The 27827-nt window shown below is 46.3% G+C and overlaps 1 protein-coding gene across 1 annotated transcript; it reads right to left on the bottom strand.

Annotated features, from left to right (window-relative positions):
• Positions 1 to 27656, bottom strand: LOC121535677 (zinc finger protein 878-like). Its single transcript, XM_041842939.2, has 9 exons — positions 27542 to 27656; positions 13166 to 13368; positions 12783 to 12875; positions 12477 to 12572; positions 12207 to 12317; positions 11533 to 11662; positions 10104 to 11085; positions 3847 to 3964; positions 1 to 1395 (listed from the first exon to the last, which is right to left on the bottom strand). Exons 1-9 carry the CDS (start codon positions 27543 to 27545, stop codon positions 811 to 813), a joined length of 2322 nt encoding a protein of 773 aa, XP_041698873.2. The 5' UTR covers positions 27546 to 27656; the 3' UTR covers positions 1 to 810.
• Between the last annotated feature and the right edge of the window lie 171 nt (positions 27657 to 27827).

Below are 27827 nucleotides of genomic sequence, written 5' to 3'. Positions count from 1 at the left end.
GTCTTTCTCTCACTGAACCCTGTTCTTGATTTCAGATGCCCCCTTTTGGCTCGCTCTCCTCAAAGACCAACGCCTCGTCGGACACAGAGGCTTCCACATACACCCAACTCTGTGTTCGACGTGCAATCCAATGGGAGTGGAGACAGAGAAGTTGAGGATAAATAACTTATTTTTCTACATTGTTATTGGACTCTTAAATAGTATTATATTATAGAAGCTTAATAGAAATGTCAATAGTCAAGAAATCATTTTCAATATTTTCATTTCAATGAACATATTCAAAACAATAATTCGTTCTTTGTAAAATACAATTTGACCAAGGTCAAGTCAGTGTGAAATTGAGTTTAAGTGAGTAATTTCTTCTGCAGAAAATGTGTTTATTGAAAAATAGGGTAAAAAACATGATCGCATACCCTCATAATTAAGGTGGGTTGGGCGAGGCCTCCATGTCTCCACAACCAATAGTTCTGTTAGTCAACAAACCACTTTCCATTGCTGATTAACTTGGCATGTGAGATGAACAGAAACTCTAGCTACCACAGCCATCCAAAAGCTTCAATCTAAGACACGATCAAAATTATTATAAAAACGCCTAGAACTGCAGCAAATAAATATTTAACTTGTCTTGCTCTAGAAGCATAGCAACAGTCTTAAACCTGATAGTAGCAATAACCAAACATACCCCGTCACACGGAGATGATCCTTACTGGGTTCAGTCAACTACCTCTTAATATAAGCAGCGTAAGCTGCCGTCAGAAAATAAAATATTTAAATTGACAAAACATGTTGTTAACTCTTCAAAATGGTCTATTACACAGCAGCTACAGACAAGCCACTGCTCATATCCACCGACTGGGCCCCGTGAGTCTTCAAATGTCTCTTCAGGTGACTGAGGCAGGTGTACGTCTTAGAACAGAGACGACAGGGGTACGGTCTCACCCCAGTGTGATTCAGGATGTGGGTCTTCAACTCCGCACCGCGACGAAATGCCTTTCCACACTCGTGACACACGTAGGGTCGTTCCCCCGTATGTATCCGCATGTGGAGAGTCACCTGACTAGCCATGGTGAAGCCTTTCTCGCAGACGGTGCACTTGTACGGTCTCTCCCCAGTGTGTGTTCTCCTGTGGATCTGCAGCTCTCCCGCAGAGCAGAAAGCCTTGCCGCAGTCGGAGCAGAGGAAAGGTTTCTCCCCCGTGTGTGTTCTGATGTGGATAGTCAGGTTTCCGTTCACAGAGAACCGCTTGGCGCAGTAGGTGCACTGGTACGGCCTCTCGCCGGTGTGGGTCCGCATGTGGAGCTTCAGGTCTCCTTTGCATCTGAAGGCCTTTCCACAGCTGGGGCAGATCTTGGACCTCTCTTGGGAGTGACGCTGCTCATGCCCATGTAGCCAGCCCTAAAGGAATTTTATTAGACATATTTAAGCTGAATACAACAGAATACCTGGGAGCTGAATACAACAGAATACCTGGGAGCTGAATACAACAGAACACCTGGGAGCTGAATACAACAGAACACCTGGGAGCTGAATACAACAGAATACCTGGGAGCTGAATACAACAGAACACCTGGGAGCTGAATACAACAGAATACCTGGGAGCTGAATACAACAGAACACCTGGGAGCTGAATACAACAGAACACCTGGGAGCTGAATACAACAGAACACCTGGGAGCTGAATACAACAGAACACCTGGGAGCTGAATACAACAGAACACCTGGGAGCTGAATACAACAGAACACCTGGGAGCTGAATACAACAGAACACCTGGGAGCTGAATACAACAGAACACCTGGGAGCTGAATACAACAGAACACCTGGGAGCTGAATACAACAGAACACCTGGGAGCTGAATACAACAGAACACCTGGGAGCTGAATAAAACAGAACACCTGGGAGCTGAATACAACAGAACACCTGGGAGCTGAATACAACAGAACACCTGGGAGCTGAATACAACAGAACACCTGGGAGCTGAATACAACAGAACACCTGGGAGCTGAATACAACAGAACACCTGGGAGCTGAATACAACAGAACACCTGGGAGCTGAATACAACAGAACACCTGGGAGCTGAATACAACAGAACACATGGGAGCTGAATACAACAGAACACCTGGGAGCTGAATACAACAGAACACCTGGGAGCAGAATACAACAGAACACCTGGGAGCTGAATACAACAGAACACCTGGGAGCTGAATACAACAGAACACCTGGGAGCTGAATACAACAGAACACCTGGGAGCTGAATACAACAGAACACCTGGGAGCTGAATACAACAGAACACCTGGGAGCTGAATACAACAGAACACCTGGGAGCTGAATACAACATAATACCTGGGAGCTGAATACAACAGAACACATGGGAGCTGAATACAACAGAACACCTGGGAGCTGAATACAACAGAACACCTGGGAGCTGAATACAACAGAACACCTGGGAGCAGAATACAACAGAACACCTGGGAGCTGAATACAACAGAACACCTGGGAGCTGAATACAACAGAACACCTGGGAGCTGAATACAACAGAACACCTGGGAGCTGAATACAACAGAACACCTGGGAGCTGAATACAACAGAACACCTGGGAGCTGAATACAACAGAACACCTGGGAGCTGAATACAACAGAACACCTGGGAGCTGAATACAACAGAACACCTGGGAGCTGAATACAACAGAACACCTGGGAGCTGAATACAACAGAACACCTGGGAGCTGAATACAACAGAACACCTGGGAGCTGAATAAAAACAGAATACCTGGGAGCTGAATACAACAGAATACCTGGGAGCTGAATACAACAGAACACCTGGGAGCTGAATACAACAGAACACCTGGGAGCTGAATACAACAGAACACCTGGGAGCTGAATACAACAGAACACCTGGGAGCTGAATACAACAGAACACCTGGGAGCTGAATACAACAGAACACCTGGGAGCTGAATACAACAGAACACCTGGGAGCTGAATACAACAGAACACCTGGGAGCAGAATACAACAGAACACCTGGGAGCTGAATACAACAGAACACCTGGGAGCTGAATACAACAGAACACCTGGGAGCTGAATACAACAGAACACCTGGGAGCTGAATACAACAGAACACCTGGGAGCTGAATACAACAGAACACCTGGGAGCTGAATACAACAGAACACCTGGGAGCTGAATACAACAGAACACCTGGGAGCTGAATACAACAGAACACCTGGGAGCTGAATACAACAGAACACCTGGGAGCTGAATACAACAGAACACCTGGGAGCTGAATACAACAGAACACCTGGGAGCTGAATACAACAGAACACCTGGGAGCTGAATACAACAGAACACCTGGGAGCTGAATACAACAGAACACCTGGGAGCTGAATACAACAGAACACCTGGGAGCAGGATACAACAGAACACCTGGGAGCTGAATAAAAACAGAACACCTGGGGAGCTGAATACAACAGAATACCTGGGGAGCTGAATACAACAGAACACCTGGGAGCTGAATACAACAGAACACCTGGGAGCTGAATACAACAGAACACCTGGGAGCTGAATACAACAGAACACCTGGGAGCTGAATACAACAGAACACCTGGGAGCTGAATACAACAGAACACCTGGGAGCTGAATACAACAGAACACCTGGGAGCTGAATACAACAGAACACCTGGGAGCTGAATACAACAGAACACCTGGGAGCTGAATACAACAGAACACCTGGGAGCTGAATACAACAGAATACCTGGGAGCTGAATACAACAGAACACCTGGGAGCTGAATACAACAGAACACCTGGGAGCTGAATACAACAGAACACCTGGGAGCTGAATACAACAGAACACCTGGGAGCTGAAGCACTTTCCACACTGTTCACACTTGTAGGGCTTCTCTTCTCCGTCATGGGCCTTCTGGTGGGTCCTCAGCTCGGCCACGCCTGGGAACGGCCCCTCACCACAGTACCTGACAATACACAGGATAGCACTTTATATAAGGTAGCCTTTATTGCCTGAGTCCCAAATGCCTCCCTGTTCCCTTATATAGTGCACTACTGTAGACCAGGGCCAATAAGGGATAGGCTGCCATTTGGGACACAGATTTCTGCTTTTCCCTTACAGGACATTAAATACAAAACATTATTTCCCTCATGAGTCACCAATCATGAATCACAGTGTGAGTCCCAAATCATGAATCACAGTGTGAGTCCCAAATCATGAATCACAGTGTGAGTCACCAATCATGAATCACAGGGTGAGTCGCCAATCATGAATCACAGTGTGAGTCACCAATCATGAATCACAGTGTGAGTCCCAAATCATGAATCACAGTGTGAGTCACCAATCATGAATCACAGTGTGAGTCACCAATCATGAATCACAGTGTGAGTCACCAATCATGAATCACAGTGTGAGTCACCAATCATGAATCACAGTGTGAGTCACCAATCATGAATCACAGTGTGAGTCACCAATCATGAATCACAGTGTGAGTCACCAATCATGAATCACAGTGTGAGTCACCAATCATGAATCACAGTGTGAGTCACCAATCATGAATCACAGTGTGAGTCACCAATCATGAATCACAGTGTGAGTCACCAATCATGAATCACAGTGTGAGTCACCAATCATGAATCACAGGGTGAGTCGCCAATCATGAATCACAGTGTGAGTCGCCAATCATGAATCACAGTGTGAGTCACCAATCATGAATCACAGTGTGAGTCACCAATCATGAATCACAGTGTGAGTCACCAATCATGAATCACAGTGTGAGTCACCAATCATGAATCACAGTGTGAGTCACCAATCATGAATCACAGGGTGAGTCCCAAATGCCTCCCTGTTCCCTACATAGTGCACTACTTTCGACCGAATCCCTGTGGGCCCTGGTCAAAAGTATACTGAACAAAAATATAAACGCAACACCTCAATTACCTCGACTAACCGGTGCCCCCGCACACTGACTCTGTACCGGTACCCCCTGTATATAGCCTCTCTACTGTTATTTCCCATTGACTCTGTACCGGTACCCCCTGTATATAGCCTCCCTACTGTTATTTCACATTGACTCTGTACCGGTACCCCCTGTATATAGCCTCCCTACTGTTATTTCACATTGACTCTGTACCGGTACCCCCTGTATATAGCCTCCCTACTGTTATTTCACATTGACTCTGTACCGGTACCCCCTGTATATAGCCTCCCTACTGTTATTTCCCATTGACTCTGTACCGGTACCCCCTGTATATAGCCTCCCTACTGTTATTTCACATTGACTCTGTACCGGTACCCCCTGTATATAGCCTCCCTACTGTTATTACCCATTGACTCTGTACCGGTACCCCCTGTATATAGCCTCCCTACTGTTATTTCCCATTGACTCTGTACCGGTACCCCCCTGTATATAGCCTCCCTACTGTTATTTCCCATTGACTCTGTACCGGTACCCCCTGTATATAGCCTCTCTACCTGTTATTCCCATAGCCTCTGTACCGGTACCCCCTGTATATAGCCTCCACTGTTATCAATTGACTCTGTACCGGTACCCCCTGTATATAGCCTCCCTACTGTATATTGACTCTGTACCGGTACCCCCCTGTATATAGCCTCCCTAGCCTGTATACATTGACTCTGTACCGGTCCCCCTGTATATAGCCTCCCTACTGTATTTCATTGACTCTGTACCGGACCCCCCTGTATATAGCCTCCCTATGTTATTCCCATTGACTCTGTACCGGTACCCCCCTGTATATAGCCTCCCCTGTTATTACACATTGACTCTGTACCGGTCCCCCCCTGTATATAGCCTCTGTACCAGTACCCCCTGTATATAGCCTGTATATAGCCTCTGTACCGTACCCCGATATAGCCTGTATATAGCCTCTGTCCCGGTACCCCCTGTATATAGCCTGTATATAGCCTCTGTGCAGGTCCCCCCTGTATATAGCCTGTATATAGCCTCTGTACCGGTACCCCCCTGTATATAGCCTCCTCTGTCACGGTACCCCCTGTATATAGCCTGTATATAGCCTCTGTCCCGGTACCCCCTGTATATAGCCTCTGTCCCGGTCCCCCCTGTATATAGCCTCTGTACCGGTCCCCCTGTATATAGCCTGTATATAGCCTCTGTCCCGGTCCCCCCTGTATATAGCCTGTATATAGCCTCTCTCCCGGTCCCCCTGTCCTGTATATAGCCTGTATATAGCCTCTGTCCGTCCCCCTGTATTAGCCTGTATATAGCCTGTATATAGCCTCTGTCCCGGTACCCCCTATATATAGCCTCTGTCCCGGTCCCCCCTGTATATAGCCTCTGTACCGGTACCCCCTGTATATAGCCTGTATATAGCCTGTATATAGCCTCTGTCCCGGTCCCCCCTGTATATAGCCTGTATATAGCCTCTGTCCCGGTCCCCCCTGTATATAGCCTGTATATAGCCTCTGTACCGGTCCCCCCTGTATATAGCCTGTATATTGACTCTGTACCGGTACCCCCTGTATATAGCCTGTATATAGCCTGTATATAGCCTCTGTCCCGGTCCCCCCTGTATATAGCCTGTATATAGCCTCTGTCCCGGCCCCCCCTGTATATAGCCTGTATATAGCCTCTGTACCGGTCCCCCCTGTATATAGCCTGTATATAGCCTCTGTACCGGTCCCCCCTGTATATAGCCTGTATATAGCCTCTGTACCGGTCCCCCCTGTATATAGCCTGTATATAGCCTCTGTACCGGTCCCCCCTGTATATAGCCTGTATATAGCCTGTATATAGCCTCTGTACCGGTCCCCCCTGTATATAGCCTGTATATAGCCTCTGTACCGGTCCCCCCTGTATATAGCCTCTGTACCGGTCCCCCCTGTATATAGCCTGTATATAGCCTCTGTACCGGTCCCCCCTGTATATAGCCTGTATATAGCCTCTGTCCCAGTCCCCCCTGTATATAGCCTCTGTACCGGTCCCCCTGTATATAGCCTGTATATAGCCTCTGTACCGGTCCCCCTGTATATAGCCTCTGTACCGGTCCCCCCTGTATAGCCTGTATATAGCCTCTGTACCAGTCCCCCCTGTATATAGCCTCTGTACCGGTCCCCCTGTATATAGCCTGTATATAGCCTCTGTACCGGTCCCCCCTGTATATAGCCTGTATATAGCCTCTGTCCCGGTCCCCCTGTATATAGCCTCTGTACCGGTCCCCCCTGTATATAGCCTGTATATAGCCTCTGTCCCGGTACCCCCCTGTATATAGCCTGTATATAGCCTCTGTACCGGTCCCCCCTGTATATAGCCTCTTCTGTATATAGCCTCTGTACCGGTCCCCCCTGTATATAGCCTCTGTCCCGGTACCCCCTGTATATAGCCTGTATATAGCCTCTGTCCCGGTACCCCCTGTATATAGCCTGTATATAGCCTCTGTCCCGGTACCCCCTGTATATAGCCTGTATATAGCCTCTGTCCCGGTACCCCCTGTATATAGCCTGTATATAGCCTCTGTCCCGGTACCCCCTGTATATAGCCTCTGTACCGGTACCCCCTGTATATAGCCTCTGTCCCGGTACCCCCTGTATATAGCCTGTATATAGCCTCTGTACCGGTCCCCCCTGTATATAGCCTGTATATAGCCTCCCTACTGTTATTTTACTGCTGCTCTTTAACCATGTTATTTCTTACTTATCTATTTTGTACTTAAAACTTATTTTTCTTAAATCTGCATTGTTGGTTAAGGGCTTGTCAGTAAGTATTTCACTGTAAGGTCTACACCTGTTGTATTCGGCGCATGTGACAAATAACATTTGATTTGATTTGATTTGTAAAGTGTTGGTCCCATGTTTCATGAGCTGAAATAAAAGATCCCAGAAATGTTCCATATGCACAAAACCCGTATTTCTCACATTTCTTTACATTCCTGTTAGTGAGCATTTCTCCTTTGCCAAGATAATCCATCCACCTGACAGGTGTGGCATATCAAGAAGCTGATTAAACAGCATGATCATTACACAGGTGCACCTTGTGCTTGGGACAATAAAAGGCCACTCTAAAATGTACCGTTTTTTCCATACAACACAACGCCACAGATATCTCAAGTTTTGAGGGAGCGTGCAATTGGCATGCTGACTGCAGGAATGTCCACCAGAGCTGTTGCCAGATAATGTAATGCCTCCAACGTCGTTTTAGAGAATTAGGCAGTACGTCCAACCGGCCTCACAACCGCAGACCACGTGTAACCACGCCAACACAGGACCTCCACATCTGGCTTTTTCACCTGTGGGATCGTCTGAGACCAGCCACCCGGACAGCTGATGAAACTGAGGAGTATTTCTGTCTGGCCTTTTGTGGGGAAAAACTCATTCTGATTGGCTGGGCCTGGCTCCCCAGTGGGTGGGCCTATGGGGCAGGAGGAGAGGGCCAAGCCGGCCGAGAGGAAAGGGGACAGTGTGAGTCATAGGATGCGGAAAGGGAGGAGAGTAGGGTCGAAGAGGCAGAATCAGGAGACAGGAGGGAGAAGGATTTAGCAGAAGGGAGAAATGATAGGATAGAAGAGAGCAAGTAGGGTTGGAGGAGAAGGGAGACAGAAAAGGAAACAAAGTAGTGATCAGAGACCTGGAGGGGGGTTGCAGTGAGATTAGTAGGAGAACAGCCTCTAGTAAAGATGAGGTCAAGCCTATTGCCTGCCCTGTCAGTGGGAGGGAACTGGGAAAGGGTGAGGTCAAAAGAGGCAAGGAGGGGAAAGAAAGAGGTGGAAAGAAATGAGTCGAAGTGAGAAGGTTGAAGTCGCCCAGTACAAAGAGCAGTGAGCCATCGTCGGGAAATTAGCTTATCAAGGTGTCAAGCTCATTGAGGAACTCTCCAAGGGCACCAGGTGGGTGATAGATGGCAACAATGTTACGCTTGAGTGGACAAGTGACAGTGACAGCACATCATTAAAATGTGAGAGGTGAGAGAGGGAGGAAAGGAGATGGACAGGTGAGAGAGGGTGGAAAGGAGATGGACAGGTGAGAGAAGGAGGAAAGGAGATGGACAGGTGAGAGAGGGAGGAAAGGAGATGGACAGGTGAGAGAGGGAGGAAAGGAGATGGACAGGTGAGAGAGGGAGGAAAGGAGAAGGACAGGTGAGAGAGGGAGGAAAGGAGATGGACAGGTGAGAGAGGGAGGAAAGGAGATGGACAGGTGAGAGAGGGAGGAAAGAGAACATCTCCACTTAGGAGAAATGAGTAGACCTGTACCACCCCCGTGATGACCAGATGCTCTCGGACTATGAGAGAAAACGTAGTCAGATGAGAAGAGAGCAGCTGGAGTAGCAGTGTTCTCTGGGGTGATCCATGTCTCCGTCAGGGACAAAACGTCAGGGGACTGAAGGGAAGCACAGGCTGAGATTAACTCTGCGTTCTTGACTGCAGTTGGGCCGCTCCAAACGCTGCCAGAGACCAGGAACTCCACATGGGTTGTGTGCGCAAGGCACATTAAATTAGAAAGGTTGCAACCAAGGGTTTGTCTGTAAAGCCTTCAGGGGGAGGAGCCAACAGGTATAGAAAACACACACATAGTTGACAAAGCTACAAAAGAGCAAAATGAGATCATCTGAAAATAACTAAGATACTCAGTGAGAGATGAGAGGTGTGGAGCCTTCCCCGAATAACTCTGCAGATCAACTCAGCAGAACCGTCTTCGTTTCTGCAACGAGACCGCCGCTGAGAAAACAGGATAGACTGAAGTACTAACGCTAATTGCCTACCAGAGGTGCAGAGCACACCTCCCGGTACTAATAGTTGATTAACGAGGAGAAACCACTCCCCCTCCAACACAGCCACGGATTACCAAAACAACAACAGTCACACATTGCCCCGCCCCCTTGATCCTGGTCGATGTGTCAACAATCAGCTGCAATTTATGAGCAGTCAGCAGTTCACACACCAAGTAGGCTACTGGGAAGACAGGCAGCACAGTAGATGGCCCTAGCTAGCAACAAGACAGCACTAGACAACAACAGATTAAGACAAAAAATTATACTTATCACTCCTGGAGATATCAGGAGTCCTCTAGCTATAGAATGAAGCACTATATAGGGAATAAGGTGAATTTAGCGTAATAGTGTAATGTTAATGTACCTGCAATTGAAGCCCTTCTTCCTGGTGTGGGTTACCAGGTGTTTCTTTAACGAGTTGTGCCACTTGAAATTCTTCCCGCACTGCGGACATTCAAACTTCGGCGCCGCCGCTTTGCTACCACAACACCGGTGGCTGACCCGCTCTCTGCCCGACCCAAAACTGCTTCCACATTTGATACAGACGTAGGCCGCGTTGGAGCACTGTGTCCGGCGGTGGGTGGACATCTCCGAGGACCTTCTGAAGGTCTTGCCACACTGGGAACACTTGTAAGGGTTCTCCCCTGTATGGAGTCTCTGGTGCTCGAGCATCTTATAGCGGTAGATGAAACAACGGCCACACTGGGGGCACTTATGGGCAACGCGCCGCCGAGGCTGCTCTGACGATACGGTGCTGGAGGCAGGGGTGGAGGACGATACGGTGCTGGAGGCAGGGGTGGAGGATGATACGGTGCTGGAGTTGGATGTTGGGGGCCCTTGTGTAGTGTTGGTGGATGTTGAGGTAGTGCTCTGGGCAGAGACTGAGGCAGCTTGTTGGCTGGCTGATGGGGCCGTGTCTTGCTCAGCAGTCTGAGGACCAGTGTTGGTGCTCAGTGAGTATTGGTGCTCAGTGTCTAGTGCTTTCCTTCCTTCCTCAGACAACTGCACACGTTGTCTTTCCACACCTTTCTCCTTCACGTCCTTCTGGTTGTCCTTCTGGTTGTCCTTCTGGTTGTCCTTCTGGTTGTCCTTTCTTTGAGAACCTCCTTGGTGTTCTACTGAATCTGTTCCAATCCTGTTTTGATCTATACTTGCTTTGGACTCAGCCCATTGGCCACTCAAACTGTCAGTCATAGTCCCCTGGTAATCTCTGACCTGCGGGGGCGGGTTCTCACAGTCAGGGAAGCCTTCTGATTTGCTGGCGCTGGGGCGCGAGGCATTGGCCAGTCTCAGAGAGGGAGGGAAGGATAAGGAGATGAGGAGGCGGTCCTCTGTCCGCAAGGGAGCTGAACAGTGACAACCAGGACCAATGGAAAGAAAATGGGAAACAATTGTGAGGTTATTATATACAGTACCAGTCAAAAGTTTGGACACGCCTACTCATTCAAGGGTTATTCTTTATTTTTACTATTTTCTACATTGTAGAATAATAGTGAAGACATCAAAACTATGAAATAACACATATGGAATCATGTAGTAACCAAATGAGTGTTAAACTAATCAAAATATATTTTATATTTGAGATTCTTCAAATAGCCACCCTTTGCCTTGATGACCACTCACTGATTAGTTACCCTGCGTGTCGAAGGTCATTGGACACAAATTGAAAGGAAATAACAAAAACCAGCACACTCGGTGGAATGAGTTGGACACTGCTTCCCTACATAGTGCACTACTTTTGAGCAGAGCCCTATGGGAATAGAGGGTCATTTGGGATGCAGACAGAGGCTCACCGCTCTTGGGCAGCTTGAGTTTCCCGTGGCACTGTTGGTTCTGTAGCAGAGACTTCAGATCCTCCCCATGGGAGACACAGTGCATTGAGTCCTCCAGAACAGAGGGGGCAGCACTGATCAACAAAGCAGTCTGGAGACAGCAGAGAGAGCAGTGGTGAAAATGACAGTTACATTTACATTTTAGTCATTTAGCAGACGCTCTTATCCAGAGCGACTTACAGTTAGTGAATACATATTTTTTTATACTGGCCCCCCGTGGGAATTGGACCCACAACCCTGGCGTTGCAAACGCCATGCTCTATCAACTGAGCTACATCCCTGCCGGCCATTCCCTCCCCTACCCTGGACGACGCTGGGCCAATTGTGCGCCGCCCATGAGTCTCCCGGTCGCGGCCGGCTGCGACAGAGCCTGGATTCGAACCAGGATCTCTAGTGGCACAGTTAGCACTGCGATGCAGCGCCTTAGACCACAGCGCCACTCAGTTGTATTGTGACGACAAAGATTTACATATCTGCAATTTCCTCAATGTTTTACCTTACTGAACCCAGTTTACTGTTCAGAACAAAACATAGCTATGGTTTCTCTATCTTACTGTGTCTCTCTGTGGCTGTCTGTCAGTCTGTCAGTCTGTGTCAGTCTGTCTCTATCCGTCCGTCTGTCTGTCTGTCTGTACCTGTTTGAAGTCAGGGATGGGCAGTAGGTCCTCTAGTCTGGACAGCAAATGATACACCAGATTCTGCAGCGCTGAGTCAAAGTTAGGTCCATACTTCACCGGGAACACAACCTATTGTACAAGAGAGACTTACAACCTGTTTCAATAGTCTAAAAAAACAGCATACTTCCTTGTATTGAGGTTAGCACTAAACATGAGGTCAACTTGATCTGATAAAGTGCAGTGCATCAGTTGGGATCTGTATCAGTGTGACTTGGAGAAGTATCATACCTTGAAGAAGTGTTTCCTCCTATCTGGGTCTTCCACTAGGCTCTGGATCAGTTTCAGGAAGTTGGCTTCAGCAAATTCAATCGCTGCATCGTTTGACTGCAACACATAAGGGGTCCAGACAAACATCACAAGCTGAACCGTGGCGGTTTCCTGGACACAGACTGAGCCTAGTCCCGGAGAATCTCCTTTGAAAGTGCTTTTTAGTCCAGGACTTGGCTGTCTGTGTCTGGGAAACTGCCCCTTACTGCTTACCGTTTAAGAGAACAGGCTTGTCAGAATTGCTCACCAGTTGATTAAAACACTCACCTCTTTGAGACCAGATGCTGTGATTCTATCCAGGTGGCTTTGAACAGCCTTGAGGTCATCCGGATGCCCAGACCCTAATAGTTGTAGACACACCTTAGACAAGAACCAACCAGTTACCAACTGCTGCATGAAGCCTCCAATCACACAACCTTAATAAACCATAAGAGATACTAGCAAGAGCAGTGTGCAGGTCTCTCTTTTAATCCCATGCACCTGCAACAAGCAGACTTCCATGTGCGAGTTCCAATTTTTTAGCCTCCAATCACAAACAGAACCTTCCAGGGGATTGGCCTGAGCAAGCTGCTAATCCGGACCCCACATAATGAGTTTATTCCAGTTTGTAGATCAGTGATTCTGCTGAAGCATGCTGGGGAGTCTCTTACCCGTCCTCTGAGAGCCAGGGTCAGCAGCCACTTCTGTCTGTTGGACAGGAGATCTGGAACCACCTCTGTGACCATGGATACAAACTCCTCCAGTTTCCCATAATGCTTTGTGTTGCCCTGGCGCACCACATGCCACATGACCGCTGACATCATCCGGAGAGGAGGGACCAGGAAGCCCAGGGAGGGCAGAGGAAAGGGGGATTCTGTTAGGACGGGGAAAGAGAGAAGAGATGGAGGGAGAGAGGAGGTTGGGTCACAATCTTCTTCCCTTCTCCCTGACTTGTCATCAAAAGAGAAGCCATGTGGATATATAAAATCAATTCTGTATCTCCACACGGTTTAAAACGAAGAACTAGATTTCACCTCCTTCCTATAAGCCACATTTAGACTGTTATACAAGAACACTGTCCATATCAGATTTTGCATATCGTTTATGAGTTGGCTCCACATATTTATGAACCTATCTCATGAATTGATATGATGTATTTAGGTGAGGGGACACCTGGGGCGGTTGATTGGTGAGTTGCCCTTAGTGACCCCTCCCATACCCTATAATTCTGTATCTCTTTGTGACTCATTTGTATACAGGTAGACCAGAGAAGCCACATTCCTGATTGGCCGATGAGTGGCCACCCTGATTAGAATCACCTGCTGCTCATCTGTTGTTCTTTACTAATGCTGTTTTGAATTAAAATAACATTTGTACCAACACGCTGAGGAAGGCTGTAAAGCCTTAATTTTAAATCAAATAATGAAGTAAGCTTTATGCGACATGTTTTTGAGTATGAACCCATTCCACCATTTAGTTTCTCTTCATTCTAAAAAGGACAGGTGGAAGGAACAGGGTGTAAATTCCTTCTCTAGTTCATTCATGTTTAAAGAGCACGTTTCAGGAAGACGGGTAGGGAATCGGAATTCAGCACCTTTAATAGTTTGAAAAGTAAGCCATTGCACCCCTCCCTCCCTCCCGCACAGATTCTGTCAGACCTGGGCCCTGACAGTAAATCTCAGTAAGACAAAAATAATGGTGTTCCAAAAAAGGTCCAGTTGCCAGGACCACAAATACAAATTCCATCTAGACACCGTTGCCCTAGAGCACACAAAAAACTATACATACCTCGGCCTAAACATCAGCGCCACAGGTAACTTCCACAAAGCTGTGAACGATCTGAGAGACAAGGCAAGAAGGGCCTTTATTGCCATCAAAAGGAACATAAAATTTGAGATACCAATTAGGATCTGGCTAAAAATACTTGAATCAGTTATAGGACCCATTGCCCTTTATGGTTGTGAGGTCTGGGGTCCGCTCACCAACCAAGAATTCACAAAATGGGACAAACACCAAATTGAGACTCTGCATGCAGAATTCTGCAAAAACATCCTCCGTGTACAACGTAAAACACCAAATAATGCATGCAGAGCAGAATTAGGCCAATACCCACTAATTATCAAAATCCAGAAAAGAGCCGTTAAATTCTATAACCACTTAAAAGGAAGCGATTCCCAAACCTTCCATAACAAAGCCATCACATACAGAGAGATTAACTTGGAGAAGAGTCCCCTAAGTAAGCTGGTCCTGGGGCTCTGTTCACAAACAGACCCCACAGAGCCCCAGGACAACAACAACAACAACAACACAATTAGACACAACCAAATCATGAAAAAACTAAAATATAATTACTTGACACATTGGAAAGAACAAACAAAAAAACAGAGCAAACTAGAATGCTATTTGGCCCTAAACAGAGACTACACAGTGGCAGAATACCTGACCACTGTGACTGACCCAAACTTAAGGAAAGCTTTGACTATGTACAGACTCAGTGAGCATAGCCTTGCTATTGAGAAAGGCCGCCGTAGGCAGACCTGGCTCTCAAGAGAAGACAGGCTATGTGCACACTGCCCACAAAATGAGGTGGAAACTGAGCTGAACTTCCTAACCTCTTGCCAAATGTATGACCATATTAGAGACACATATTTCCCTCAGATTACAGCGATCCACAAAGAATTCGAAAACAAACCCAATTTTGATAAACTCCCTTATCTACTGGGTGAAAAACCACAGTGTGCAATCACAGCTGCAAGATTTGTGACCTGTTGCCACAAGAAAAGGGCAACCAGTGAAGAACAAACACCATTGTAAATACAACCCATATTTATGTTTATTTATTTTCCCATTTGTGCGTTAACTATTTGCACATTGTTACAACACTGTATATATACATAATATGACATTTGAAATGTCTTTATTCTTTTGAAACTTCTGAGTGTAATGTTTACTGTTAATATTTATTGTTTATTTCACTTTTGTTTACTATCTACTTCACTTGCTTTGGCAATGTTAACATACGTTTCCCATGCCAATAAAGACCTTAAATTGAAATTGAAATTGAGAGGGAAGAGCGAAGAGACAGTGAGAGGGGGGATTAGAGAATAGAGAGAGGGAGGTAGAGAGAGAAGAGACAGTGAGAGGGGGGATTAGAGAATAGAGAGAGGGAGGTAGAGAGAGAAGAGACAGTGAGAGGGGGGATTAGAGAATAGAGAGAGGGAGGTAGAGAGAGAAGAGACAGTGAGAGGGGGATTAGAGAATAGAGAGAGGGAGGTAGAGAGAGAAGAGACAGTGAGAGGGGGGATTAGAGAATAGAGAGAGGGAGGTAGAGAGAGAAGAGACAGTGAGAGGGGGGATTAGAGAATAGAGAGAGGGAGGTAGAGAGAGAAGAGACAGTGAGAGGGGGATTAGAGAATAGAGAGAGGGAGGTAGAGAGAGAAGAGACAGTGAGAGGGGGGATTAGAGAATAGAGAGAGGGAGGTAGAGAGAGAAGAGACAGTGAGAGGGGGGATTAGATAAGTAGAGAGAGGGAGGTAGAGAGAGAAGAGACAGTGAGAGGGGGGATTAGATAATAGAGAGAGGGAGGTAGAGAGAGAAGAGACAGTGAGAGGGGGGATTAGAGAATAGAGAGAGGGAGGTAGAGAGAGAAGAGACAGTGAGAGGGGGGATTAGAGAAGTAGAGAGAGAGGGAGGTAGAGAGAGAAGAGACAGTGAGAGGGGGATTAGAGAATAGAGAGAGGGAGGTAGAGAGAGAAGAGACAGTGAGAGGGGGGGATTAGAGAATAGAGAGAGGGAGGTAGAGAGAAGAGACAGTGAGAGGGGGGATTAGAGAAGTAGAGAGAGAGGGAGGTAGAGAGAGAAGAGACAGTGAGAGGGGGGATTAGAGAATAGAGAGAGGGGAGGTTGAGAGAGAAGAGACAGTGAGAGGGGGGATTAGAGAATAGAGAGAGGGAGGTAGAGAGAGAAGAGACAGTGAGAGGGGAGATTAGAGAATAGAGAGAGGGAGGTTGAGAGAGAAGAGACAGTGAGAGGGGGATTAGAGAATAGAGAGAGGGAGGTAGAGAGAGAAGAGACAGTGAGAGGGGAGATTAGAGAATAGAGAGAGGGAGGTAGAGAGAGAAGAGACAGTGAGAGGGGGGATTAGAGAAGTAGAGAGAGGGAGGTAGAGAGAGAAGAGACAGTGAGAGGGGAGATTAGAGAATAGAGAGAGGGAGGTAGAGAGAGAAGAGACAGTGAGAGGGGGGATTAGAGAAGTAGAGAGAGGGAGGTAGAGAGAGAAGAGACAGTGAGAGGGGGATTAGAGAATAGAGAGAGGGAGGTAGAGAGAGAAGAGACAGTGAGAGGGGGGATTAGAGAATAGAGAGAGGGAGGTAGAGAGAGAAGAGACAGTGAGAGGGGGGATTAGAGAAGTAGAGAGAGGGAGGTAGAGAGAGAAGAGACAGTGAGAGGGGGGATTAGAGAATAGAGAGAGGGAGGTAGAGAGAGAAGAGACAGTGAGAGGGGGGATTAGAGAATAGAGAGAGAGGTAGAGAGAGAAGAGACAGTGTGTAGTGGCTTCCTTTCCTCTTTACCATAGCCACTGCCCTAGCCTGAAGCGGGGTTGTTTCGGACGCATACAGTCCACACTCAACGTTTCCAAACGGCCAAACATTCAATGAGATCCAGGGATATAGTGCAACAAAAAATGTTTATTCTTCTTATCTAACAAAAAGGTATTCTCCAATCAACTTAAAGCAGAGATTACTTGAAATGCAAATACATCATATAATATGACCTGTCTGTCTGTATTTCTGTATGTCTATATGGTCAAAAAACTATACCGCTCCCGCATCTAGCAAGGACTCCTCCCCCGAAGGCCCAACTTCCTGCCTTTATACTAACACAATTAACACAGTACAATGAATGGGCAAGAGGGGGGCCAAAAACTGAGTTACACTAATAACAAATGAATATATCTCAATCCGGTAAATAAATCATAAAGGTACGTACCTAATATTTCATCATATACATTAATATTTAATATATTTACACAAATGTACATGGAGCTCAGTATGTTCAGTCTTTTATACAAAATATGCCCAAATCGGCTCTAACATACCGGCCCCCTAATTGTTGACTGCACTGAATGCACAACAATTACTTAATATTCAAACGTAGAGCCAATACAAAAACATTCTATACCAGAGCACCATTACAGTTCATAGCTATATACAAATATACAAGGTGCCATATAGGAAAATAGTCCATAGATCTCAGTCTGAGTTGAAGTGTAAAGGTGTTCAACTTCCAAAAAATGTCAAGAGTTTGACGTCCACAAAATGTATGACATCAAAGAATGTAAGAGTACGACATCAACGAATCAGAGGTGCACGTGATTCAAAGATGGAGCACTGTGTGTGTGTGTGTGTGTGTCTCACTTCGTCGCCTCAAGGAGCAGACAGAGTTTATTGATAGGTCTCTGTAGGATATTGGTCTTAGTCTTAACCATGACGCTCCGGACAAGACCTTTGGCCCCTGGCAAAGCCTTCACCACACGCCCCATTAGCCAAGAGTTCCTTGGGGCGGTGTCATCGACGATGACCACAAGGTCACCAGGACTGAAGTTTCTCTTAGTTTTGTTCCACTTGTTCCGCTCCTGCATAAGTGGAAGATACTCCCTGATCCATCTCTTCCAGAAGAGGTCAGTGATATATTGTACTTGCTTCCATCTCCTTCGTGAGTATAGGTCACTTCTCTGGAATAGTCCTGGTGGCAGGACTGGCTTTGCTTTCAGATGAAGCAGATGGTTCGGAGTCAGGGGTTCTAGATCGTTAGGGTCATTTGTTACAGTAGTGATTGGTCTGTCGTTCATAAATCGCCTCAACTTCACACAAGGCTGTCTGCAAAGCCTCATCATCCAGTACTTGCTCTTTAAGGACTGAATAGAGGATCTTTTTCACCAGTCGGATCAACCTCTCCCATACCCCCCATGGTGGGCTCCAGAGGGAGGGTTGAATGACCATGTCACTCCTTCCTTCAGTAATTTATTTTGAATCTTGTTGTGATCCAGCTCTTTCAGAGCTTCTCCTAGCTCTCTGTGTGTACCAACAAGGTTGGTGCCATTGTCTGTTCTGATACTTGTTACTGGGCCCCTTCGACAGATGAACCTGCGCAGGGCATTGATGCAGGAATCAGTATCCAGATAACTAGCAACTTCTAGATGGACAGCTCGACTCACAAGGCAAGTAAAGATCACACCATACCGCTTCACATGAACGCGGCCTCGCTTCACCTCTATGGGGCCAAAGTAATCTATGCCCACATGGGTGAAAGGCGGCAAATCAGGTGCTACCCGATCTTGTGGAAGGTCAGCCATCTTCTGTTCCCCAGCTCTAGCTTGCATCCGCCTGCAGAAGACACAGCTCTTAAGGATCTTCCTTGCTAAGGAGTTGGCACAGGGTATCCAATATCGCTGGCGAAGTCTAGAAAGCATGTGACCTCTCCCAGAGTGGCCAACCTGCTCATGGATGTGGAGTAAGATCAGTTTGGAGATGTAGGAGTCTTTGGGCAGGATCATAGGATTCTTTAGTTCCGTAGGCATAGCAGCTTTGCTTAACCTTCCTCCTACTCTCAGAATGCCATTGTCAACTATTGGATCAAGCTTACAGATTGAGCCGCTTCTCTTGGCACATTGTTTTCCTTTTACAACTAGTGCAATTTCTTGTTTAAAGTGCTGTCGTTGCTCAAATCGAATGATGACCTTTTCTGCTTCATCTAGGTCATCTACAGACAGACTTTCTTTTCCAAACGTCAGTTTGAACTTGTCAATTTGTTCCTTCAGTGAGTTTGTCAGACTCTGATCTGATCCTGGATCAGTTTGGGTGAGAACTTTCCTTTTCTGGCTTAACTGTAGTAGAAGTCTCTTCAGTTTCAGCATCCAGGCAACTGCTTTCTTCAAGCTGTTCCATGTTGAATAGTACTCAATCAGTTTGCTGGTCGGACTCTTTTCTTCCACACATGTACTGTTTACGATGACGTCTTTTCTCACCTCTGGATCATCTGGAGGGATGGAGCCAAGCTCCTCGGGGACTTTCGGCCATTGTGTTTCTGTTTTCTCCAGGAATTCTGGTCCTTTGCGCCTCTCTTTGAGTTCAGGAAAGTTTCAACATGTAATCCTCTTGAGGCATCATCGGCTGGGTTGTGTTTGGAGTTCAAATACCTCCACTGTTTTGCTTTCGATAGGTCACGGATCATAGCAACCCTATTAGCCACAAAAGTATGGAATCTCTTGGTATCGTTGCGGATGTATTTTAGCACCGACTGGCTGTCTGTCCAGAAAGTTGACTCCTCAAGTTCAATCTGGAGCTCCAACCTTAACATCCTGTCCACTCGCACTGCCAATGTTGCTGCAGCAAGTTCCAGTCTGGGGATCGTCATCTGCTTGAGTGGAGTCACCCTTGATTTCCCCAGTATGAATGCGATGTGGACCTTTTCCATAACGTTTGTGAACCTAAGGTAGCTTGCCGTGCCATAACCTTGTTCACTTGCATCACCGAAGTGATGCAGCTGTGCGGTCTTGATTTGACCAAAGTTCTCCGGCATCATACACCTGTTGATCTGGAATCTGGAGAGCTGGTCCAGCTCTGAGAGCCATCTCTTCCATGAAATAGAGTGTTCTTCAGGGATGACTTCGTCCCATCCACACTTTAGCTTGCAGAGCACTTGAAGAATTTGCTTTGCCTTTAATACGAATGGGGCGAGGAAACCTAATGGATCATAAATAGAGCTGACAGTTGAGAGAATACCTCTTCTTGTAAGGGGTCTGTTCTTGACAGTGACCTGGAAGGTAAACACATCCCTTTCAATGTTCCATCGGATTCCAAGTGCTCTTTCAACAGGCAGCTTTTCTCTGTCCAGGTCCAGTTCTTTTATCTGCTTGGCTTTGTGTTCATCAGGGATAGAAGCTAGTACAGTGCGGCTGTTGCTGACCCACTTGGTCAATTTGAACCCACCTTGAGAGCACACATCCCTGAGGTTTCTTGTGAGAGCTATGGCTTGTTCTTCTGTGGCCACTGACTTGAGGCAGTCATCAACATAGAAGTTGGACTTGACTGTTTGAATCACCTCTTCATCGTACCCCTCACAGTTGTCTTCTGCAGTCTTTCGCAGTGCAAAGTTTGCACAACTTGGAGAGGATATAGCACCGAAAAGATGTACTGTCATTCTGTACTCCTCCAATCTTTTGTTAGTATCACCATCCGGCCACCATAGGAATCGCAGGAAGTCTAAGTCATCTTCATGGACACGTACTTGATGGAACATTCCTTCGATGTCTGCCATCATGGCAATGTGCTCTTGCCGAAATCTTAGCAAGACTCCTATAAGCGTGTTTGCCAGGTCAGGGCCTTGAAGGAGTTCACTGTTAAGAGATGTACCTTTATAGGATGATGAACAGTCAAACACCACTCGTATCGTTCCTTTGCGCTTATGGTGAACGCCATGGTGTGGTATGTACCATACCTTGCCTTTCTCTCTGAGGAGCTGTTCTTGTGGTACCTTCTCGGCGTAACCTTTTGTTATCATCTCTTCCATGAAGCCTTTGTACTCTGCAGCGTAACCTTTGTCCTTCTTGAACTTCCTGATAATATTTAGAGCCCGCTGCTTTGCCATGTCACGGTTGTTTGGCAGGACTACATCTTTGTTGCGAAAGGGCAACGGTAAGTAGTAGTGATGGTCTTTGAGGGTTATGGAGCTTGATACTATCTCCATAAACCTACGATCCTCAGCTGACATCTCACTTTTCTCTTCATACTCTCTCTCAGGGAAGTCATGGTTGTACTGATTTACAAGAAGAACCCCCAGGTCGGCCATTGAGATACGATTGGCCATCACCGTAGGACGCCCGGATTCTTCTGCCATGGTACAACTGTTGAGAGGACCATTCATCACCCATCCAAAGAGGGTTTTCACTGCATACGGTCCGTTGCCTTGGCTATTTATGATTTGCCAGGGTTCCATTGCCTTTGGAGCATTTACGCCAATCAGAAGTTCGACGTCAGCATCAATCTCCTTCAACTGAACCTCTTTCAGGTATGGCCACCTTTTGAGCTCTTTCTGAGTGGGAATGTTCTCTCTTGTCACTGGGATCTTATGTTGGGTGTAGACCTTTGGTAATGCAAGAAATGTGTCGCCTTCCACATTGCCAATCTCTAATCCAGATATCTCAAAGCTCTTGGTAGGACTCTCCTGCCCCATTGTGCGTAGCAGAATTTCAGTCGCACTGCCTTTAGCTTGCAACTGCCTCATGAGTCTCTCCGTACAAAATGTTGCTGAGCTACCAGAATCGAGAAACGCATAGGTTAACACAGACTTGCTTCCATTTGCCACCTTTACTTGAACTGGCACAATTGCAAGTGCACAATCTGTACCGGCCCCGGTATCTTCACCAGCTTCCAGTGAAACAAGAGCACTGCTGACAGTCTCCTCCCGCTTTACTGCTACACCACTCATATCTGCCTTTTGAGATCTAAATCTCTCTCTTCCTTCAATGTGCAGGATAGTGGGGTGCTTTCTTTGACAGCTCTGACAGGTCATCCTTCTTTTACATTCTCTGCTTAAGTGTCCTCTCATCAAACAGCCAAAACAAAGGCCTTTTGATCTCAGAAACTCAACCTTGAATTCATGTGGCTGTGCCTTCACCTGTTGGCAGTCGACCAATAAATGCGCACCAGCACAAAATATACATGAGATACTGGGAGCATCAGAAGGGTAGGTGCCTGGTCTCTTTACTTTGAATGTTTGTTCTTTTAAAGGTTTTTCAGAGTCACAATCTGCCACTACAGCTACTGTAGTGGCAAAGCTCTTCCCCTACTCTTGGACTTGAACTGCTGTTTAAAGTCAGCTTCTGTTTTGGGTTTTAAAAACCTTTTGTTGTACAGGGGATCTTGAATATCTCCATACAACGGATCCTGCAGTATTTTGGCCTGTTTTTCCATGAACGTTACCAGGTCACTGAACTGGGCCCTCAGGTGACTTCTCTCTAAAATATCACATGCCATAGACCTCCATTTTTCCCTTAGTTTGTAGGGAAGTTTTGACATGATCAGCTTTATGTTGGAGGGAAGATTAAGCTCTTCCATGTTCTGTAGGTCTTGCATAGCGTTACAGCAACCTCTTAGATAGAGTGCATAACCACCCAGTCCCTTTCCATCATCGGGTTTGATGTTTGTCCAGTTCCAAGCCTTTTCCATGTAAGCAGTGGTGACTTTGATTTCATTGCCAAAGTGTTCCTTTAACAACCTCTTAGCTACTGTATAGCCTCTTCTGGCTTCCATATGCAGACAACTACGGACCAGATCCTTGGGCTGACCAGAGGTGTATTGTTCCAGGTAATAGAGCCTATCCTGGTGACTGCTTGTCTTATCTTCTATACCATGCTCAAATGCACGCATAAATGGCCTAAAGTTTAGAGGATCACCGTCAAACATAGGTATCTCCCTAACAGGGAGTGTGGCTTGTTTGTGCTGTAGTACAAGGAGGTCAGCAATTTCATTCTGCCTTTGCATGACAGTAGAGAGGTTATCATGGCTGGTATTATGGCTGATGCCCGCAGTGTTGATTCTGTGTCGATTGCTAGACCTTGCTGTTGGCTGCTGAAGAGTGTGGTTTACGACTGTTTTCGGAATAGGGTTTGATGGCTTTGTGGTCGGTTGTTGTAAAACTCTTTGTAGTGGGGTCTTTGGAACTGCACCTAATGCAGCAAACTCAACAGGTGATGGTTCAGGTTCCACATAGACCTCTGGTTCCTGTTTCTCAAAATAAGAGTTCATTCCATCTTCTTGGCTTAGTAAATGGGCTGCCACAGAATGGGATTGAGAAGTTGACTCGGTACTCTCCAGGACCTTCAGTTTGGCATTATATGCTGCTATGTCCGTTTCCAGTGCCATTTTTTCCATCCTAACATTCAGTTGAGCTTTCTCCAGTTCCAATGCATGCTTGTCTTGTAATGATGCTTGGCGAGCTAGTAGAGCTGCTCGTTCTGCCTCGGCTTTAAGGCGTTCAGAGGACACTGAGGAAGCAGTCTTAGAATACTTAGTTTTACTTGATATTTTTGACACATTGGAAATGCTGTCATGTGGTTCAATGAGCGTTTGTGGCTCAACTTCAGCCTTTTTCCATATTTCCACCTCTTTCAGGAAATGTTCATAAGTTCTCATTCTTGGTTGATAATAGTTAATGCTCTCCTGTTCCTGTTCCTCCTCTGTGACCAGCTCTAGCACAGATTCATGAGCCTTCTTAAAGTCATTGAGCACAGCATCAAATGCTTCAAGACTCTCATTCACAGTTGCAATGTTTCCTCCATCAACAAGAAGGACTTTTATTTCATTCATTTTGCGTGTACACACTCCAAGTTTGCCTCTCCGGGCTGCATAGAGTGAATTTAGATGCTCCTCTGCCCTCTCCAGTGGAGTCTTATTTGGGATTTCCTCCTCCATCATTCACTTTTAGTTCACTCAATTTACAATGACACGGTTGTTGGTTTGATTGTTAAACGTAATGCCCCTTTAGACCTCCTTTAATCTTTAAAAACACAGTCATCCATTTCAGCATATTGACCCATTTTGAATTGCACATGTGCAAGTTTGGCATTTTAGATGCGTTTTAAACATTTCATCCCGTTGAGGTTTTGTCCCTTTAATGAAGTTTTAACACGCAGTATCTTTAGATCCTTAAGTTGCATTCGTTGCGTTGATGGATTGCATTTCCACGTTAGGCCAAATATTAGATATATGATTAGGCTACATTGTGCATAGGATCTGTGTTTCCCAAACTTAAACTTCTTAATTGTTTTCACAGCGCTGTATTTTGAATTCCATTCCCAAGTTTATCAAACATTCCAATTATAAGCACATTTGCGCTTCCATAATATGCATGATCAAACGATCGCCTTGAACAGGGCAGCTCATTCATTCGCAGTGGTTACTCACGGCTGGCGAAATCTAGGAGTTCAAATCCTTCCAAGCGAGCTGTCCTTATGGTCCGAATGCAATTACAAATAGAACAAAATCCAGCGTGTGTCGAACCGGAGATTTCCTTCCGGTAGTAATCCTTCACGGAGTTTTTTGACTTGAATGTAGTGGCTTCCTTTCCTCTTTACCATAGCCACTGCCCTAGCCTGAAGCGGGGTTGTTTCGGACGCATACAGTCCACACTCAACGTTTCCAAACGGCCAAACATTCAATGAGATCCAGGGATATAGTGCAACAAAAAATGTTTATTCTTCTTATCTAACAAAAAGGTATTCTCCAATCAACTTAAAGCAGAGATTACTTGAAATGCAAATACATAATATAATATGACCTGTCTGTCTGTATTTCTGTATGTCTATATGGTCAAAAAACTATACCGCTCCCGCATCTAGCAAGGACTCCTCCCCCGAAGGCCCAACTTCCTGCCTTTATACTAACACAATTAACACAGTACAATGAATGGGCAAGAGGGGGGGCCAAAAACTGAGTTACACTAATAACAAATGAATATATCTCAATCCGGTAAATTAATCATAAAGGTACGTACCTAATATTTCATCATATACATTAATATTTAATATATTTACACAAATGTACATGGAGCTCAGTATGTTCAGTCTTTTATACAAAATATGCCCAAATCGGCTCTAACACAGTGAGAGGGGGGATTAGAGAATAGAGAGAGGGAGGTTGAGAGAGAAGAGACAGTGAGAGGGGGGATTAGAGAATAGAGAGAGGGAGGTAGAGAGAGAAGAGACAGTGAGGGGGGGGATTAGAGAATAGAGAGAGGGAGGTAGAGAGAGAAGAGACAGTGAGGGGGGGATTATAGAATAGAGAGAGAGGGAGGTAGAGAGAGAAGAGACAGTGAGAGGGGGGATTAGAGAATAGAGAGAGGGAGGTAGAGAGAGAAGAGACAGTGAGGGGGGGATTAGAGAATAGAGAGAGAGGAGGTAGAGAGAGAAGAGACAGTGAGAGGGGGGATTATAGAATAGAGAGAGAGGGAGGTAGAGAGCGAAGAGACAGTGAGAGGGGGGATTAGAGAATAGAGAGAGGGAGGTAGAGAGAGAAGAGACAGTGAGAGGGGGGATTATAGAATAGAGAGAGAGGGAGGTAGAGAGAGAAGAGACAGTGAGAGGGGGGGATTAGAGAATAGAGAGAGGGGAGGTAGAGAGAGAAGAGACAGTGAGAGGGGGGGTTAGATAATAGAGAGAGGGAGGTAGAGAGAGAAGAGACAGTGAGAGGGGGGATTAGAGAATAGAGAGAGGGGAGGTAGAGAGAGAAGAGACAGTGAGAGGGGGGATTAGAGAATAGAGAGAGGGAGGTAGAGAGAGAAGAGACAGTGAGAGGGGAGATTAGAGAATAGAGAGAGGGAGGTAGAGAGAGAAGAGACAGTGAGAGGGGAGATTAGAGAATAGAGAGAGGGAGGTAGAGAGAGAAGAGACAGTGAGAGGGGGATTATAGAAGTAGAGAGAGAGGGAGGTAGAGAGAGAAGAGACAGTGAGAGGGGAGATTAGAGAATAGAGAGAGGGAGGTAGAGAGAGAAGAGACAGTGAGAGGGGGGATTAGAGAATAGAGAGAGGGAGGTAGAGAGAGAAGAGACAGTGAGGGAATAGAGAAGTAGAGAGAGAGAGGTAGAGAGAGAAGAGACAGTGAGAGGGGGGATTAGAGAATAGAGAGAGAGAGGTAGAGAGAGAAGAGACAGTGAGAGGGGGGATTAGAGAATAGAGAGAGAGAGGTAGAGAGAGAAGAGACAGTGAGAGGGGGATTAGAGAATAGAGAGAGGGAGGTAGAGAGAGAAGAGACAGTGAGAGGGGAGATTAGAGAATAGAGAGAGGGAGGTAGAGAGAGAAGAGACAGTGAGAGGGGGGATTAGAGAATAGAGAGAGGGAGGTAGAGAGAGAAGAGACAGTGAGGCAAAGAGAAGTAGAGAGAGAGAGGTAGAGAGAGAAGAGACAGTGAGAGGGGGGATTAGAGAATAGAGAGAGAGAGGTAGAGAGAGAAGAGACAAGGAGAGGTGAGAATGGTGCAATTGCGGTCCGCAATTGGGGGGTGTTCATACATGTGGGCATTTCTGCGTCTGCATGAACCCCTCTTAATACTCCGGTATGGAGATGGGGGCGCTGCAGTACAGCAGGTGGCAGTAATGAACCATAGCGTTGGATGCCGATAGACCCCACAGAAGAAGAAGAAGCGGGGGTCGACAATGGTAGCTGGCTAGCTAGGACAGTGTATTTCGCCCCCGCCTGTTGGACACTGTTTTCCTGCAGTTCTTTTAACGACGGCAAGGGCAGGTGTTCAGGAAGCGTTAGCGAAGGACTCTGTGTGCTAGCTAGCTAGGACTCTGGCAAACAGCAGGCGGGATAGGTAGCTAGCCAGCTAGGACACCAGTAGATAGTCTCCTTCACCCCTGCCTGTTGGAGCACTGCTTTTCTGTTAATGATGGTGAGGGCAGGCGGGAGCGAAGGCCACTGTGCTAGCTAGGAGGACTCCGGTACACAACAGGCGGGAGGCAGGGGCGACATCGGTAGCTAGCTAGGACACCGGTAGACAAAGTGTCCTTCGCCTCCGGAAAAATTCAGACAATACTTATTTCCTTTTGATCGTTTGATCTCCATACACTTGTTTCCAAAAACTAGAATCTGTAAACAAACAGAGTGGACTGCGTTTTGTAGACTTTACCCTTTGCCAATGTCGTAAAACATTATTTCGAAGGAGTGCAAGGGCGAATTGAGTTATTGCGCACTTCACAGCGTAGGCGTTCCCTAACGGAAATATGCTAATAAATGTTAGGAATGCGCCAATAGGATGTCAATAACTCGTGCTTGCCTCCGCCCACCTCCTTGCTTTGTTCTGCCCACTATGATTCATTTTCTCCCATTGGAAACGACAGGCTCTGGTCTATCTAGCTTGGGTTAGTTAAACAAATATTTGCTATTGTAGCTAGCTAACAACACAAGCCTTTGGCTTGAGGGCCGAAGCAACTGATACACTAGTAGTTACCAAAAGAACAATGCAATCTATACATCAGCTAATACATACCCATATTTCCCCTCTTGCTTCGGATTTTTATGAAAAGAAATAGAAGGAATGTCTTATCTAACAAATATACTAGCTAGTTAGCTATCCTAGCCAGCAAATAAACACCTTTTCGGCTTCTTCTTCATCGTTGGCTTAGAATTTGTACTTCCGGAAACGGTCATGCTGCTTCCTGTCAAAATAAAAGTCCCATGCTTCTTTAGGAGGTATTTTCTCTATGATAAAGAAGATTTATCCACCTGCAGTCATCTTCTTTAAAATCATGATCAAGAATAAAATGTTAATAAAA

Source organism: Coregonus clupeaformis, unplaced genomic scaffold, assembly GCF_020615455.1.
Source record: "Coregonus clupeaformis isolate EN_2021a unplaced genomic scaffold, ASM2061545v1 scaf0237, whole genome shotgun sequence".
NCBI lineage: Eukaryota > Metazoa > Chordata > Actinopteri > Salmoniformes > Salmonidae > Coregonus > Coregonus clupeaformis.
The sequence above is the reverse complement of the archived record's forward strand: the minus strand, read 5'-3'. Positions and strand labels throughout refer to the sequence as shown.

Bases quoted from the DNA above. Each gene is read 5' to 3' on its own strand.
- LOC121535677 (XM_041842939.2), bottom strand. The intron at 12,318-12,476 runs GTATGATACTTC...CTTGTACAATAG, and splicing joins GGAGGAAACACTTCTTCAAG to GTTGTGTTCCCGGTGAAGTA. The intron at 1,396-3,846 runs GTGTTCTGTTGT...AAATTCCTTTAG, and splicing joins GAAAGTGCTTCAGCTCCCAG to GGCTGGCTACATGGGCATGA.